At 34.9% G+C, this 12,533-nt stretch overlaps 1 protein-coding gene across 1 annotated transcript; it reads right to left on the bottom strand.

Moving 5' to 3' along the window:
* Positions 1-9,710: 9,710 nt before the first annotated feature.
* On the bottom strand, positions 9,711-10,649 carry LOC109439232 (olfactory receptor 6C2). The gene has a single exon (XM_019719494.2). It carries the CDS (start codon positions 10,647-10,649, stop codon positions 9,711-9,713), a length of 939 nt encoding a protein of 312 aa, XP_019575053.2.
* Between the last annotated feature and the right edge of the window lie 1,884 nt (positions 10,650-12,533).

Here is a 12,533-nt window from a genome sequence, read left to right on the forward strand (position 1 = left end):
GTGCTTCAAGCAGAAGTCATGGTCTTCCACATGGTATGTCATTCCCCCATCTTCTCATGTGTGCTAAGAGGTTCCATCTGTTAACCATGAATTCTGTCCCAGCTACGTATTATAGTAAGCACTTCTATTGTACATTTTGTCTCATTCCCCAACTCAACCGAGTAAACCTAACCATCATTGATTTTCAGGTGAAGCACCACTTCCCCTAGGAAGTTTTCTGCAATTCTGGTGACTTCTTAGCCTACACGCTCACTCCTGTGCTCCCATAACAAGCAAAACTTTTCACAATGTGAGTGTTTAGCCAGAGAATATGTTTGGATCCTGTTTTTTTCACTGTGACAGCAATGACAACTAACACATTTTCACATACATTGTCAATGTCTAAAAATATTTTCTGAATAAATTTACATATCCCAAATTTACCAAGCACACACAGACAAAACGATTTCTTCATATTTGGAATTAAGTTCATATTGCTCTGATACTGAATATGCTTTTTAAATTTTCTATATCTCTGACTCTATTACTAGAACATTTTGTGATTTTTTTGCTTTTTTTTAAAGAAAGAGCTATTTTTATTAATTAAATCACATTGTGACGGGATCTTCATAATTGTGACAAAAGTTATAACTGCTTTCTCTTCCATGGTTTTTCAAAACAGCAATTGTATTTTTATTGATAGTGTGTTTCCATACTCACTGTCATCCATTAATGCAATGTTAAATCCAGAGATTATGGGTTTTTGATGCTGATTTTATGTAAAAAGCAGCTGCACAATAATTTTTTCACACAGCAAGAATTAATTACTATAGTGGGGGCTTAAATATTTTCAGTTTTCAGTCCAGCATCAACAAATGAAAAACATTCCCTTTGAAATCGCAATTTGTTTGTAAGTAGTTTCTCTTCATTGTTTTTAACTGTATTTTATTCATGCTGAGGTAGGAGAAGAGCCAAACCTTATGATTTGCCCAGTTCATACTGTTAAAGCCACAGGGTGGCAGTCACCAATCCAGGGAATAAGTGCTGACCTAGGCTCATGGTTTGCCTGAAAACTAGAACCGTCCTATGGAATTCTGGGACATATTCAACGTATGTATTAGATTAAATTCAAAAGTAGTGGAGAATGCCTACCTACTATTTTGTCATCCTTTCTCCTTGCCTTTTAGGCTACACATGAATCACTATGTAAGTTTACTCAGCTCAACATGTTATTGACATTACTGAATGCTCAAAAATTTTTTCTTCTAAGATATTACACAGTATTATTATAGCCAGAATTCAATAAACTAATTGACAGTGACATGTAACCAAGTGACTTCTGTTTATAATACAGAATTGTACACCTGAAATCTATGTAATTTTAATAACAATTGTCACCCCAATAAATTTAATAAAATAAAATTTAAAAAAAAAAGAAAATTAAAAAAAAAAAATTTGAGGAGGCAGAGATTTCTGAGAGATGTTACTGTAGCCAGTCTTTTGGAATGATGAAAAGAGAAACACACACACACACACACACACACACACACACACACAAGATGCTTTTATTTTACAATTTGAGGTCAATGTATAACTGATGTCATTTCCATATATTAGGATTATTATTATTATTTACATATCCACCTTTTTACTATTAAGATATATTTTTGAAGACATTGTAAAATAAATGTTGTAACTTGTGTATCTGATTTTAATATGGGCAGATGGAATCTTTTTTTCTCCGAGAAAAGCATGGCCAAAGCTTCACAAAGATAAATACTACTAATATTGCAAAACTTATTATACTTACTTTTCTGTCAATCACAACTTCTTTAAGTTGTTTAAAAACAGTAACTTTTAAAGTCACTTAGTTGAAAATAGTAGGTTTGATGAAAATTTCCAAGTGAACTTCTCTTCAGTTTTGCTCATGCATTCATGTTCACACTCACAGTTTCTCTGAACACACAGAAAGCTCTCTGAGATTGCTGTCTAACAAATTGGTTTGATTTTTCTCATGAAAGGCTTGAGAAATATTTTCTTGTATATTTTAACATTAAATGGGGGGAAAAAACCCATCCTAATATCAGTAGAATGCCAGAAACTTTCTTCTCTTTTGAAAGAGTTGGTATTCAGTATCTCTGGACAGGGACAGAGATTTGAACAGTACCAACCTTGATTTTTTTGGTGAGTTTTCTCTACCTGCAAATAAATGAATAAACCAAAGGTCCTTTGTGGTTTACACTGAAAAGTCACTAGTGACTTTGGAGTAATTTTATTTGGCAAGGCAAAGTAATGAAAGCTGCTTTGGCTCCAGGTCCTTGGAGACAAGAGGACAACAAGTATCAGGTTATTTATTTCACTTTCTTATTTTTCTCAACAGCTTTATCGAAGGAAAATCAACATGCAATAAACTGCACATATTTAAAGTGTACAATTTGATAACTTTGGACATGTGTACATTCCTGTGAAAACATTAACACAATAAAAAAAGTGAACATGTCCATCAACCTCAAAGTGTTCTTGGGCATCTCTGTAATCCCTTGTGCCCTCCTCTTCCTGCACTCCTCCATTCCTAAGGCAACCACTGATAATTTGTCTGTCACTGTAGATTAGTTTGTTTTCTTGCAGAAGTTTAAGTAAATACAATAATGCAAGGTTTTTTTCTCCCTCTGGTTTCTTTCAAAGGGCACGGATTTAAGATATTCCTCTTTTTATGTGTGCCAATAGTTCATTCCTTTATACTTCTGAGTAGTATTCCAATATTGATGGACCTATGAGGTCTTTCCAGTTTGTGACTATTACAAATAAAGCTGCTATGAATAGTTGTATACTAGGTTTGTTTGGAAATATGCTTTCATTTCTCTTGGGTAAATACCTTGGAATGAAGTGGAATGGTTGGCTAGTTTATAGGTTAGGTGTATGCATAACTTTTAAAGAGTCTTCCAAACTGTTTTCCAACATGTGTTTAGTATTTTACATTCCAATTATCAATGCATGAGAGTTGCAGTTGCTCAACATCAGTGCCAACGCTTAGCATGACCAATCTCTAATTTTAGCCATTTGAGTAGGTATAGAGTGGTATCTCATTGTTGTTTTACTTTATAATTCCCTAATGCCATATGATGTTGTGCATCTTTTCATATTCTTATTTGACATTTGCATATGTTGGGTGTGGTATCTGTGTAGATATTTGACCCATTTTAAAATTGGTAAACTGTTTTTCCTATTGTTGAGGTGTAAGAGTTTTTATGTAATCTGGATACAAGTATTTTATCAGATATGTGATTTTTGAATATTTCTGCCATTGCGTGGCTTTCCAATTTTTGAGCAAAAAAATAAAATTAATTTGGATTAAGTCAAATTGATTTATGCTTATCTTTTACGGCTTGTGCTTTTGGTGTCATATCTAAGAAACCTTTGTGTAATCCAAGGTCACAAAGATTTACTTCTATGTTTTCTTCTAACAGTTTCAGAATTTTAGCTTTTACATTAAGTTATATGGTTTTTTTTGAGTAAATTTTTGTGTAAGGCATGAGAAAGATGACTAAATTAATACTTTTATATATGGATATCTAGTTGAATAACACCATTTGTTGAAAAGACTATTGTTTTTCTAGTGAATTGTGTTGGCACGTTTGTTATAAATCAGTTGACTATTGTAGTGGGTTGAGTAATATCCCTGAAAAAGATATGTCTAACTTCTAACCTGTGGAATCTGCAACTGTGACCTTTTTGGAAAAGGTTCTTTGTAGATGTAATTAAGGTAAGAAATTTAGGAAGCCCTAAATCCAATGACTGTGACCTTATAAGAAGGGAATAATAAACAGAGACATAGGGAAGAAAGCCATGTGAAGATGGAGGCAGATATTAGAATTATGCTGCCACAGTCAAATAATTCTAGGAGCCACCAGAATCTGAAAGAGGTATAGAAGAATTCTCCCCTTTTCTCCCCCTTGGGGCAGACAGTCTTTTTGTGGGGATGTTTTTTAGTTATTAAACAGTGTTTTGGAATAAATTAAACTGTATATAAAGATACACACATACACACACACACACACACACACACACAACACACACCTTGGCAAAGCAACTGAAGAACAGTCACTAAAGAGTTTTAGCACAAGAAAACCCAGGAAATATCTGATAGTGAGGACTCCTGCAGGCTGTGCCTGGGGGACATTTAAGATACTTATGGTCACTACTGTATTATTGCCTCATACAATGAGTACTTGTTTGCCCAATTTGTGAGGGAAAAATAAGGATGTGCATGATACATAGGTAGTACTAATTCCATATCTATATAAATGTTTTTAATTTATGCTTATGAGTTAAAAGTGTAACTCTAGAAATCAATGATATCTGTATGCAAAACAATACCCTGGAATACAATAATCAGTTTTGAGAAATTACAATGAACTTTCCACAATGAAGAGTTCTTGGCCTTCTATGATGGGTAAGTATCGTAAATTTGTTACCGGTGCATAAAATTTATTGTGCCTTGTATCTGTTTCTTATATTTTGTAATTATTTGTTACATAAAATTTCTTGTACCGTATTATGTTAAAAAATAAATGCTAACATTCCTTTATAAAACTGACTCTGGGTGATGAACACACAATGGGATTTATAGATGATGTAATACAGAATTGTACACCTGAAATCTATGTAATTTTACTAACAATTGTCACCTCAATAAATTTAATAAAAAAATATAATACAAAAAACAAATACCTAAATATAAACAAATAAAAATTTGAATTAAAAAATTAAAATGAAAGATTTTTCTCACTGAAAGTTTGGGCCAAAAATGTGGGGGTGCATTATACACAGCAAAATATGGTAATTTATTTATACTGCTTAGAGGATAATCACTTTTTGTTTCTTGCTGAATCCTTGGTTTGTCTTAACTTTTATGTAATTTTACATTATTGTGGGAAAAATGGAAACAAAAGAAGGGTCAGGAATTCCTGGGCAGGGGAAACAAGCCACAGAACATTCTTTATACACATTAAAGGTTGGACAGAAGGAAAATCATTTGTCAAACACCTGACCTTTAAGTCACTTTTCTTTGCCTTATGGGTCTTTGAAAGCTTAAAATGATCTGAATATTCATTTTAAATGTTACTGGTCTAATGTAGTCACACAACAGCCTAGCCGTTTGTCGTCCCCCCCCCCCCCCCCCCGCATCTTTCCCTAGGGAAAGAAGAGTCTGTGACACTGTGCTTCTCTGGGACTGAGTCTGTTACACCTTGTGTCTCTCTATTTGGTCTCCAAAAGAAGGGTTTGCAGCCAATGACGGGTAAGATTCCCCACGGGCTGAACAACTCAAGCCAGGTGGAACCCCGCAGAGACCCCCATGAGCTGCCTTGCAAGATCTGGGAAGGAGCCTTGTCTCCCTTTCTCCCAGGCTTGAGAAAAGCCGCTGTTAACTCTGGCTACTCCCTCTCACCTAATTGTGAGAGAGGTCTTTGGAGCGATAAGATCAAGCTCTCTCTGCTCAGCTCTATAGAATTGTTTCAACATGAGAGACTTTGCCCCCCAGGGAGGTGCATACCGCACCGTAGTCATCATGGGACTCTCTGCTTTGGCTGTTTTGGGACAAACAATTTTGGTTTGAGGTAGTTTTTTGACGTCATGGATGAGTCTCACAGACCGTGTCTAAAACAATGTCACTTCCTTGTATGCTTATCAATCAATAAAAGCCGTCAATCAGTCCGAATCGGGGCTCCAGTCTTTCAAGGCTGCGAGACACTTGGCCCTCTGAGATATAACTGCATTAAGTCTCTGTTTCTTTCTTTCTTAAAAGCTTAACCCAAAATCGCCTCTTCTCGCCTCCTCACAGCCCGTGTTGATATATGAGACAGTCTAATATAGCAATTAAAAGACAGAGATTGTCACAGTGAATTAAAAAACAAAAGCCATGTGAGAAACTTAAAAAACTTCTGTTCGTTCTTTCTTTTTTCTTTTTTTTTGTATTCCTGTATGCTGTCTACAAGAAACTGACTTCAAATATAGGCTTGGAAAGACAAAAGTAAAGGGAGGGAGAAAGATATATCATATTAACACTAAATTTAAAAGGCTGCGGTGGCTATATTAATTTCTGTCCTAATTATTATTATTTTCTTTTATTTGCTTGTTTTGGTTTTTGTTTGCACTTCTTTTTCAGGTTCCTTAAAGTGGAAGTTTAGGTTAATGATTTGAGATCTTTCTGTTATAAATTTCTCTGTAAGTACTGCTTGAGCTGCATTCTGTAAGTTTTCATATGTTGCATTTTTGCTTTCATTCATCTCAAAGTATTTTCTCATTTGTCATGTGATTTATTCTTTAATCCATTGGCAATCTAGGAATGTGTTGTTTACTTTCATATAATTGTAAATTTCTCAAATTTTCTTCATTTATTGATTTATAATCTTATTGTGGTTGGAGAATATAATTTGTGTGATTTAAATCCTTTTTGACATATTGATTCTTGTTACACGGCCACATATATGATCTGTCCTAGAGAATTTCCATGTGTGTTTGAGAAGAAAGTGTATCTTGATATTGTTTTGTGGAGTGTTCAATAGATGTCTGTTAGGTCTAGTTGGTTTATAGTGTTGTTCATATCTTCTATTTACTTGATAATCTTCTGCCTAGTTGTTCTATCCATTATTGAAAGTGAAGTATTGAAGTTTCCCACTATTATTTTTGAATTGTCTATTTCTTTCTTCCTTTTGTCAGATTTTGCTTTATGGATTTTGGGGCTCTCTTGCTAGTTTAATATATAATTACGTCTTTCTGATAGCGTTTTGTCATTTTAAAATATCCCTCTTGGCTTCTAGTAACAATTTTTGTCTTATGGTCTCTTGTTTGATATTACTCTAGTTCTCCTTTGGGTGATAATATAGTTTTTGATTCTTTTATTTAAAACTTACTTGGGTTTTGAATCTAAAGTTTGTGAATTGTAGATAGTGTAGACTTAGGTCATTTTAAAAATGCATTTTGTCATCTCTGCCTTTTGATTGGAAAGTTTATTCCATTTATATTTAATATATTACTAATAAAAAGGATGTTCTCTACCATTTTACTGTTATGTTCATACATGTCTGATGTCTTTTTTTGCTCCTTTTTGAATTAAAATTTATGAGGGCGACAATGGTTAGTAAAATTACATAGGTTTCAAGTGTACAATTCTGTAATACGTCATCTATATATCACATTGTGTGTTCAGCACCCAGAGTCAGTTCTCCTTCCATCACCATATATTTGACCCTGTTTACCCTCATCTACCACCCCCCTCATGGAAACAACCAAAGTGTCCTTCAATAGATAATTAGATAAAGAGGATGTGGTATATATATACAATATAGTACTATGCAATAAGAAAAGTGCCATTTGTGACAACATGGATGGATCTTGAGATTATTATGCTATGCAAAATAAGTCACACAGAAAAAGTCAAGAACCATATGATTTCACTGATATGTGGGATATAAAGCTGAAAGCAACAAAGGAACAAAACAAATAAAGAAACAAAAACCCATAGACACAGACAATAGGTTAGAGGTTACCAGAGGGTAAGGGGGAAAGGGGTGGCAGATGAGGTTAAACGGAATCAAATATATGGTGATGGAAGGAGAACTCACTCTGGGTGGTGAATGCACAATGTGATTATAGATGATGTATTACAGAATTGTATACTTGAAACCTATGCAAGTTTACTAACCATTGTCTTTCTGTTGTCACCAAAAATTGTAAAATTTTCATCACAAAAGATTTGGGTTATTATAAACCTAAGCAGTAGTTCCTCATGCTGCTTATACCTGAAAATAAAAACCAGTTCTAAGAGCTGAAAAGTATCAGCAACTCTCTCAGGTTTGGGAGATCTTGATATTCTGACTTCCCTGGGCAGAAAGAAGTTTGCACATTTACAAGGTTGGTGTTTGTTTTATTTAGCAAACTTGCAACTTAATGAATAAACAAAAGGGTCCTTGGAGACCCAGTTTCCATGAAATCAGGGTGCAGAGCAATGACAGCTGGTGGTGGTGGGTCAAATATGTGACCTAGCACCAAGGCGACAGGGTGTATAGTAGCAGAAAGGAAAACATGACTTGCTGAAATCCCTTTAAAAGGGATCGATTAATGACAGACTTCCAGAGAAACACACTTTTGAAGAATCATATAAAAAAGGATTAATTATTAGGATGTCACCAAATTATTAATAGTGAAATATCAATTAAAGGATGTGAGAAAGCCACTTAAGCTCCAAGTGCTGTCTTAAAATGCTCATTCATATTTATTCTATTTATCCTGGCCTGTAATAATTCCAATGTAGTGGGGATTATGATTTAGAATGGCAAATTTTGTACAGGGGCTACTCCTCAGTTTTGTACCTTTCAGTTAAGCTTGTGGAATCTGAAAGAGATTGACTGAGGGACCAACATCTACTTGTACAAACCACTGTAGGGTGTCTTGAATATATTTCTTCTGATAAAGTTAAAACTATTTCTGCTACCAATGTACATAAAGGGTCAAGAAAAACAAAATATTACATAGACATTTTCCCCTATAATGTGCTTAATGCAATAGACTCATTAAAAACTGGAAAAGGTAATTTTTTTAAAAAACAAATTTTACTTTATTTATTTTTTTAAGGAGGGCGCAGCTCACAGTGGCCCATGCAGAGATGGAACCGGCAACCTCGGTGTTATCAACACCACACTCTAACCAACTGAACTAACCCACCCCCCCTGGAAAAGGTAATTTAAACTGGTTATTTAAAAAAGTGATTGAAAAACATTGAAAAGCTAAAATTTTATTTAGATAATTGCATTCTTAAAGGGAATATGAGAGGAAGTACAGGCACTTCACTAGAAAGATTTGTAGGACCAGGAGACTTGAAAGAGGGGTGGGTAAGTATTACAACTTTGTATATATTATTTTAAATACTATTTTCCCTCATATGATTGTTCTGGGCCAGATTTGAATTTATGGGTGTCTGAGGAGGAGGGTGCCAATGGTCAAGACATAATGTTTATACCATTAATTTTAACAGTATGTACTTCTAATGATACTTGTGGGCGGGTCATCATTTCTCCCATGTAGCCAAATTAGATCTAACTCTGAATATGGCCCCCTTACTAAGAGTCAGGAATAGTTTTGTGATACTTTACCTGTCAAATCTGATGACCACTGACTGGAGGTGGGGTAGAAGAGAAACTTTATCAAACTTGCCCTGACAGCCTGTCCTTTCGGCGAACACGATAGCTGAGATGGAAGATCGAGCTCATTCATCATCAGTGTGAAGTTTACAAAGTCATTTAAACGTGGACGTCTGGCTGGTAGGTGGGAAAAAGGAATGGTGGATCACGTATTGGATATTTTTATAGGGCAGGTCTAGAAATGGTTCACATTACTTCCACATACATTCTGTCAGCAATGACATAGGCTACATAGCCACACCTCACAGTGCAGAAATAGGGCAGAAAAGTGTGGTCTGCTGTGTTTTCAGGGATAACCAACATGTTTGGCAAGTATCAATTTCTGCCAGATAGTAAGAATAAACACCTTAAAATTAAGTTTTAACGGAGAGTAAGAAATGGAATAGGTAGGGTTCATAGCAAGTTTAAAAACAAAGTGAGAATGTCAGTATGACTGGAGAATAAATCATGCAGAGACAAATAGTATTAGAAGCTTCAGGTTTTCTGTCTATTCATCCTTCCTTTTAATTGGATTCATTGACTCCTTTTTTTTTACATCTTTGAAAGAAATGCAATTTTTTTAATTGAGTCATGAAAAGCTTGCTTCACTTGCTTATTTCTCAGTGTGTAAATAAAGGGATTCAACATTGGTGAAATAGAAGTAATAAGGAGTGAAATCCCTTTATTAATAGCTATGTCATCCTTGGCTGAAGGTTTGATATAAATGAAGATGCAGCTGCCATAAGTGATGGAAACCACAATCATGTGGGAAGAACACGTGGAAAAGGCTTTTTTCCTTTGCTGGGCAGAGGGAAACCTTAGAATAGTCCTGATGATATAAATGTAGGAAAGAACTACACACATGAGGGTGATGATGAATGTCAACACAGCACACACTATAACCATCTCTTCTATCAACCATGTGTCGGAGCAAGAGATCTTCAGGATAGGAGATGCATCACAGCAAAAATGATCAATGACATTCGAATCACAGAATTCCAGGCCTAAACCCAGACTAATGGGTGGGAGAATGATGATCAGAGCTGCTACCCAACAGAAGAGGATGAAGTTCTTGCAGACTCTGCTGTTCATGATGGTTGTGTAATGCAGCGGTTTGCAGATGGCCACATAGCGGTCATAGGACATGGTGGCCAGCAGAAAAAATTCTGTTACTGCAAAGAGGTCTGTAAATAAGAGTTGACTGGCACAAGCATTATAGGTAATGGATTTGTCTCCAGATAATATGCTATACAAGAATCTTGGAACACAAGCAGTTGTGAAGGAAATTTCTAAGAAGGAGAAATTCTGAAGGAAAAGATACATTGGTGTTTTAAGGTGGGAATCAATCAGAGTGAGGATGATGATGGTTAGGTTTCCAGATACACTCAACATGTAGGAAAGAAATAGAAAGATTAAAAGCAAAATTTTCAGTTGCGTGTCATCGGTCAGTCCCAGCAAAATGAAGGTTGTTAGTGCGGTTTGGTTTTTCATCCTTGATTATTGTCTCTTGCCCAATCTGTTTAAAACAATAAGGAGGACTTTATATGAGTCCAGAGTCCTGGCCATCTTCTAACCTCAAGAGAAGTAAATCTGAGCGTGATTCCTATACAATCGGCAAACACATAACACATGCCAATGTTTGATCACTTTTCCGTGTCACACAAACTGCTATTCATTTTAAATCATGTATTTTATTCTTCTAATAAATCTACAATTTAGCCGTAATTGGTGTCAGTTCAACATGTTATCTTATAAACATCATTGAAATACAAGTCCTCTTTCAATAAAAGTGCTTCTTTCTCCCCACTACTTATCTCCAGACATGCTTCCAGCAGAAAAGTCACTTAAAAACAAAAACAAAAACAAAAAACCTAGCAATGGTCTTTGTTAAAAAAATCCTTGCATTAAAGTTTACATGTGTATGTGATGTATAGATGATGTATTACAGAATTGTACACCTGAAACCTATGTAACTTTACTAACAATTGTCACCCCAATAAACTTAAATTAAAAAAATTAAGAAAAATTTCAAAAAAAAGTTTACATGTGTATTAATTTAAAGTAAACTGGCAATGAATACTTATCACATAGTTTATCCTGTTTCAGCTTATTCAGTTCAGCTTCTCTGAAGTGTGTTTAAGACTTTTTTACTGGAGATATTTTATATATATATATATATATATATATATATATATATATATATATATTATATATATATTTATATATATATATAATATATATATAATATATAAATAATTTAAGTTTATTGGGATGACAATTGTTAGTAAAGTTACATAGGTTTCAGGTGTACAATTCTGTAATACATCATCTATACATCACGTTGTGCATTCACTACCCAGAGTCAGTTCTCCTTTCCATCACCATATATTTGATCCCTTTTACCCTCATCTACCATCCCCCTCCCCCCTTACTCTCTGGTAACCATTAAACTATTGTCTGTGTCTGTTCTTTTCTTGTTTTTGGTTTATATACCACATATCAGTGAAATCACATGGTTCTCTGCTTTTTCTGTCTGACTTATTTCACTCAGCATTATAATCTCAAGATCCATCCATGTTGTCACAAATGGTCCTATTTCATCTTTTCTTACTGCCGAACAGTATTCCATTGTGTATATATACCATAACTTTTTTATCCATTCATCTATCAAAGGATACTTTGGTTGTTTGCATGTCTTGGCCACTGTAAATAAAGCTGCAATGAACATTGGAGCACATATATCTTTACAGATAAATGTTTTCAGATTTTTTGGGTGGATACCCAGGAGAGGGATTGCTGGGTCATATGGTAATTCTATTGTTAATTTTTTGAGGAACCCCCACACTGCCTTCCATAGTGGCTGCACCAGTCTGCATTCCCACCAACAGTGTATGAGGGTTCCTTTTCCTCCACAGCCTCTTCAGCACTTGTTATTATTTGTATTGTTGATGATAGCCATTCTAACTGTTGTGAGGTGATATCTCATTGTGGTTTCTATTTGCATTTCTATGATGATTAGTGACGTTGAGCATATTTTATATGTTTATTGGCCATCTGTATGTCCTCTTTAGAGAAATGTGTCTTCAGGTCCTCTGCCCATTTTTTAATTGGATTGTTTTTTTTTGTTGTTGTTGTTGTTGTTGAGTTGTATGAGTTCCTTATATATTTTGGATATTAGCTCCTTATCGGAGGCACTGTTTGCAAATATCTTTTCCCATTTGGTTGGTTACCTCTTTATTTTGTCGATGGTTTCTTTTGCTGTGCAGAAACCTTTTAGTTTAATATAATCCCGTTCGTTTATTTTAGCTGTTACTTCCCTTGCCTTTGAAATCAAATTCACAAAATGCTCTTTGAACCCAAAGTCCATAAGTTTAG

The sequence above is a fragment of the Rhinolophus sinicus genome, linkage group LG02, assembly GCF_036562045.2.
Source record: "Rhinolophus sinicus isolate RSC01 linkage group LG02, ASM3656204v1, whole genome shotgun sequence".
NCBI classification, from domain to species: domain Eukaryota; kingdom Metazoa; phylum Chordata; class Mammalia; order Chiroptera; family Rhinolophidae; genus Rhinolophus; species Rhinolophus sinicus.

Coding starts and splice junctions, on each gene's coding strand:
- LOC109439232 (XM_019719494.2), bottom strand. CDS start 10,649: ATGAAAAACCAAACCGCACTAACAACCTTCATTTTGCTGGGACTGACC.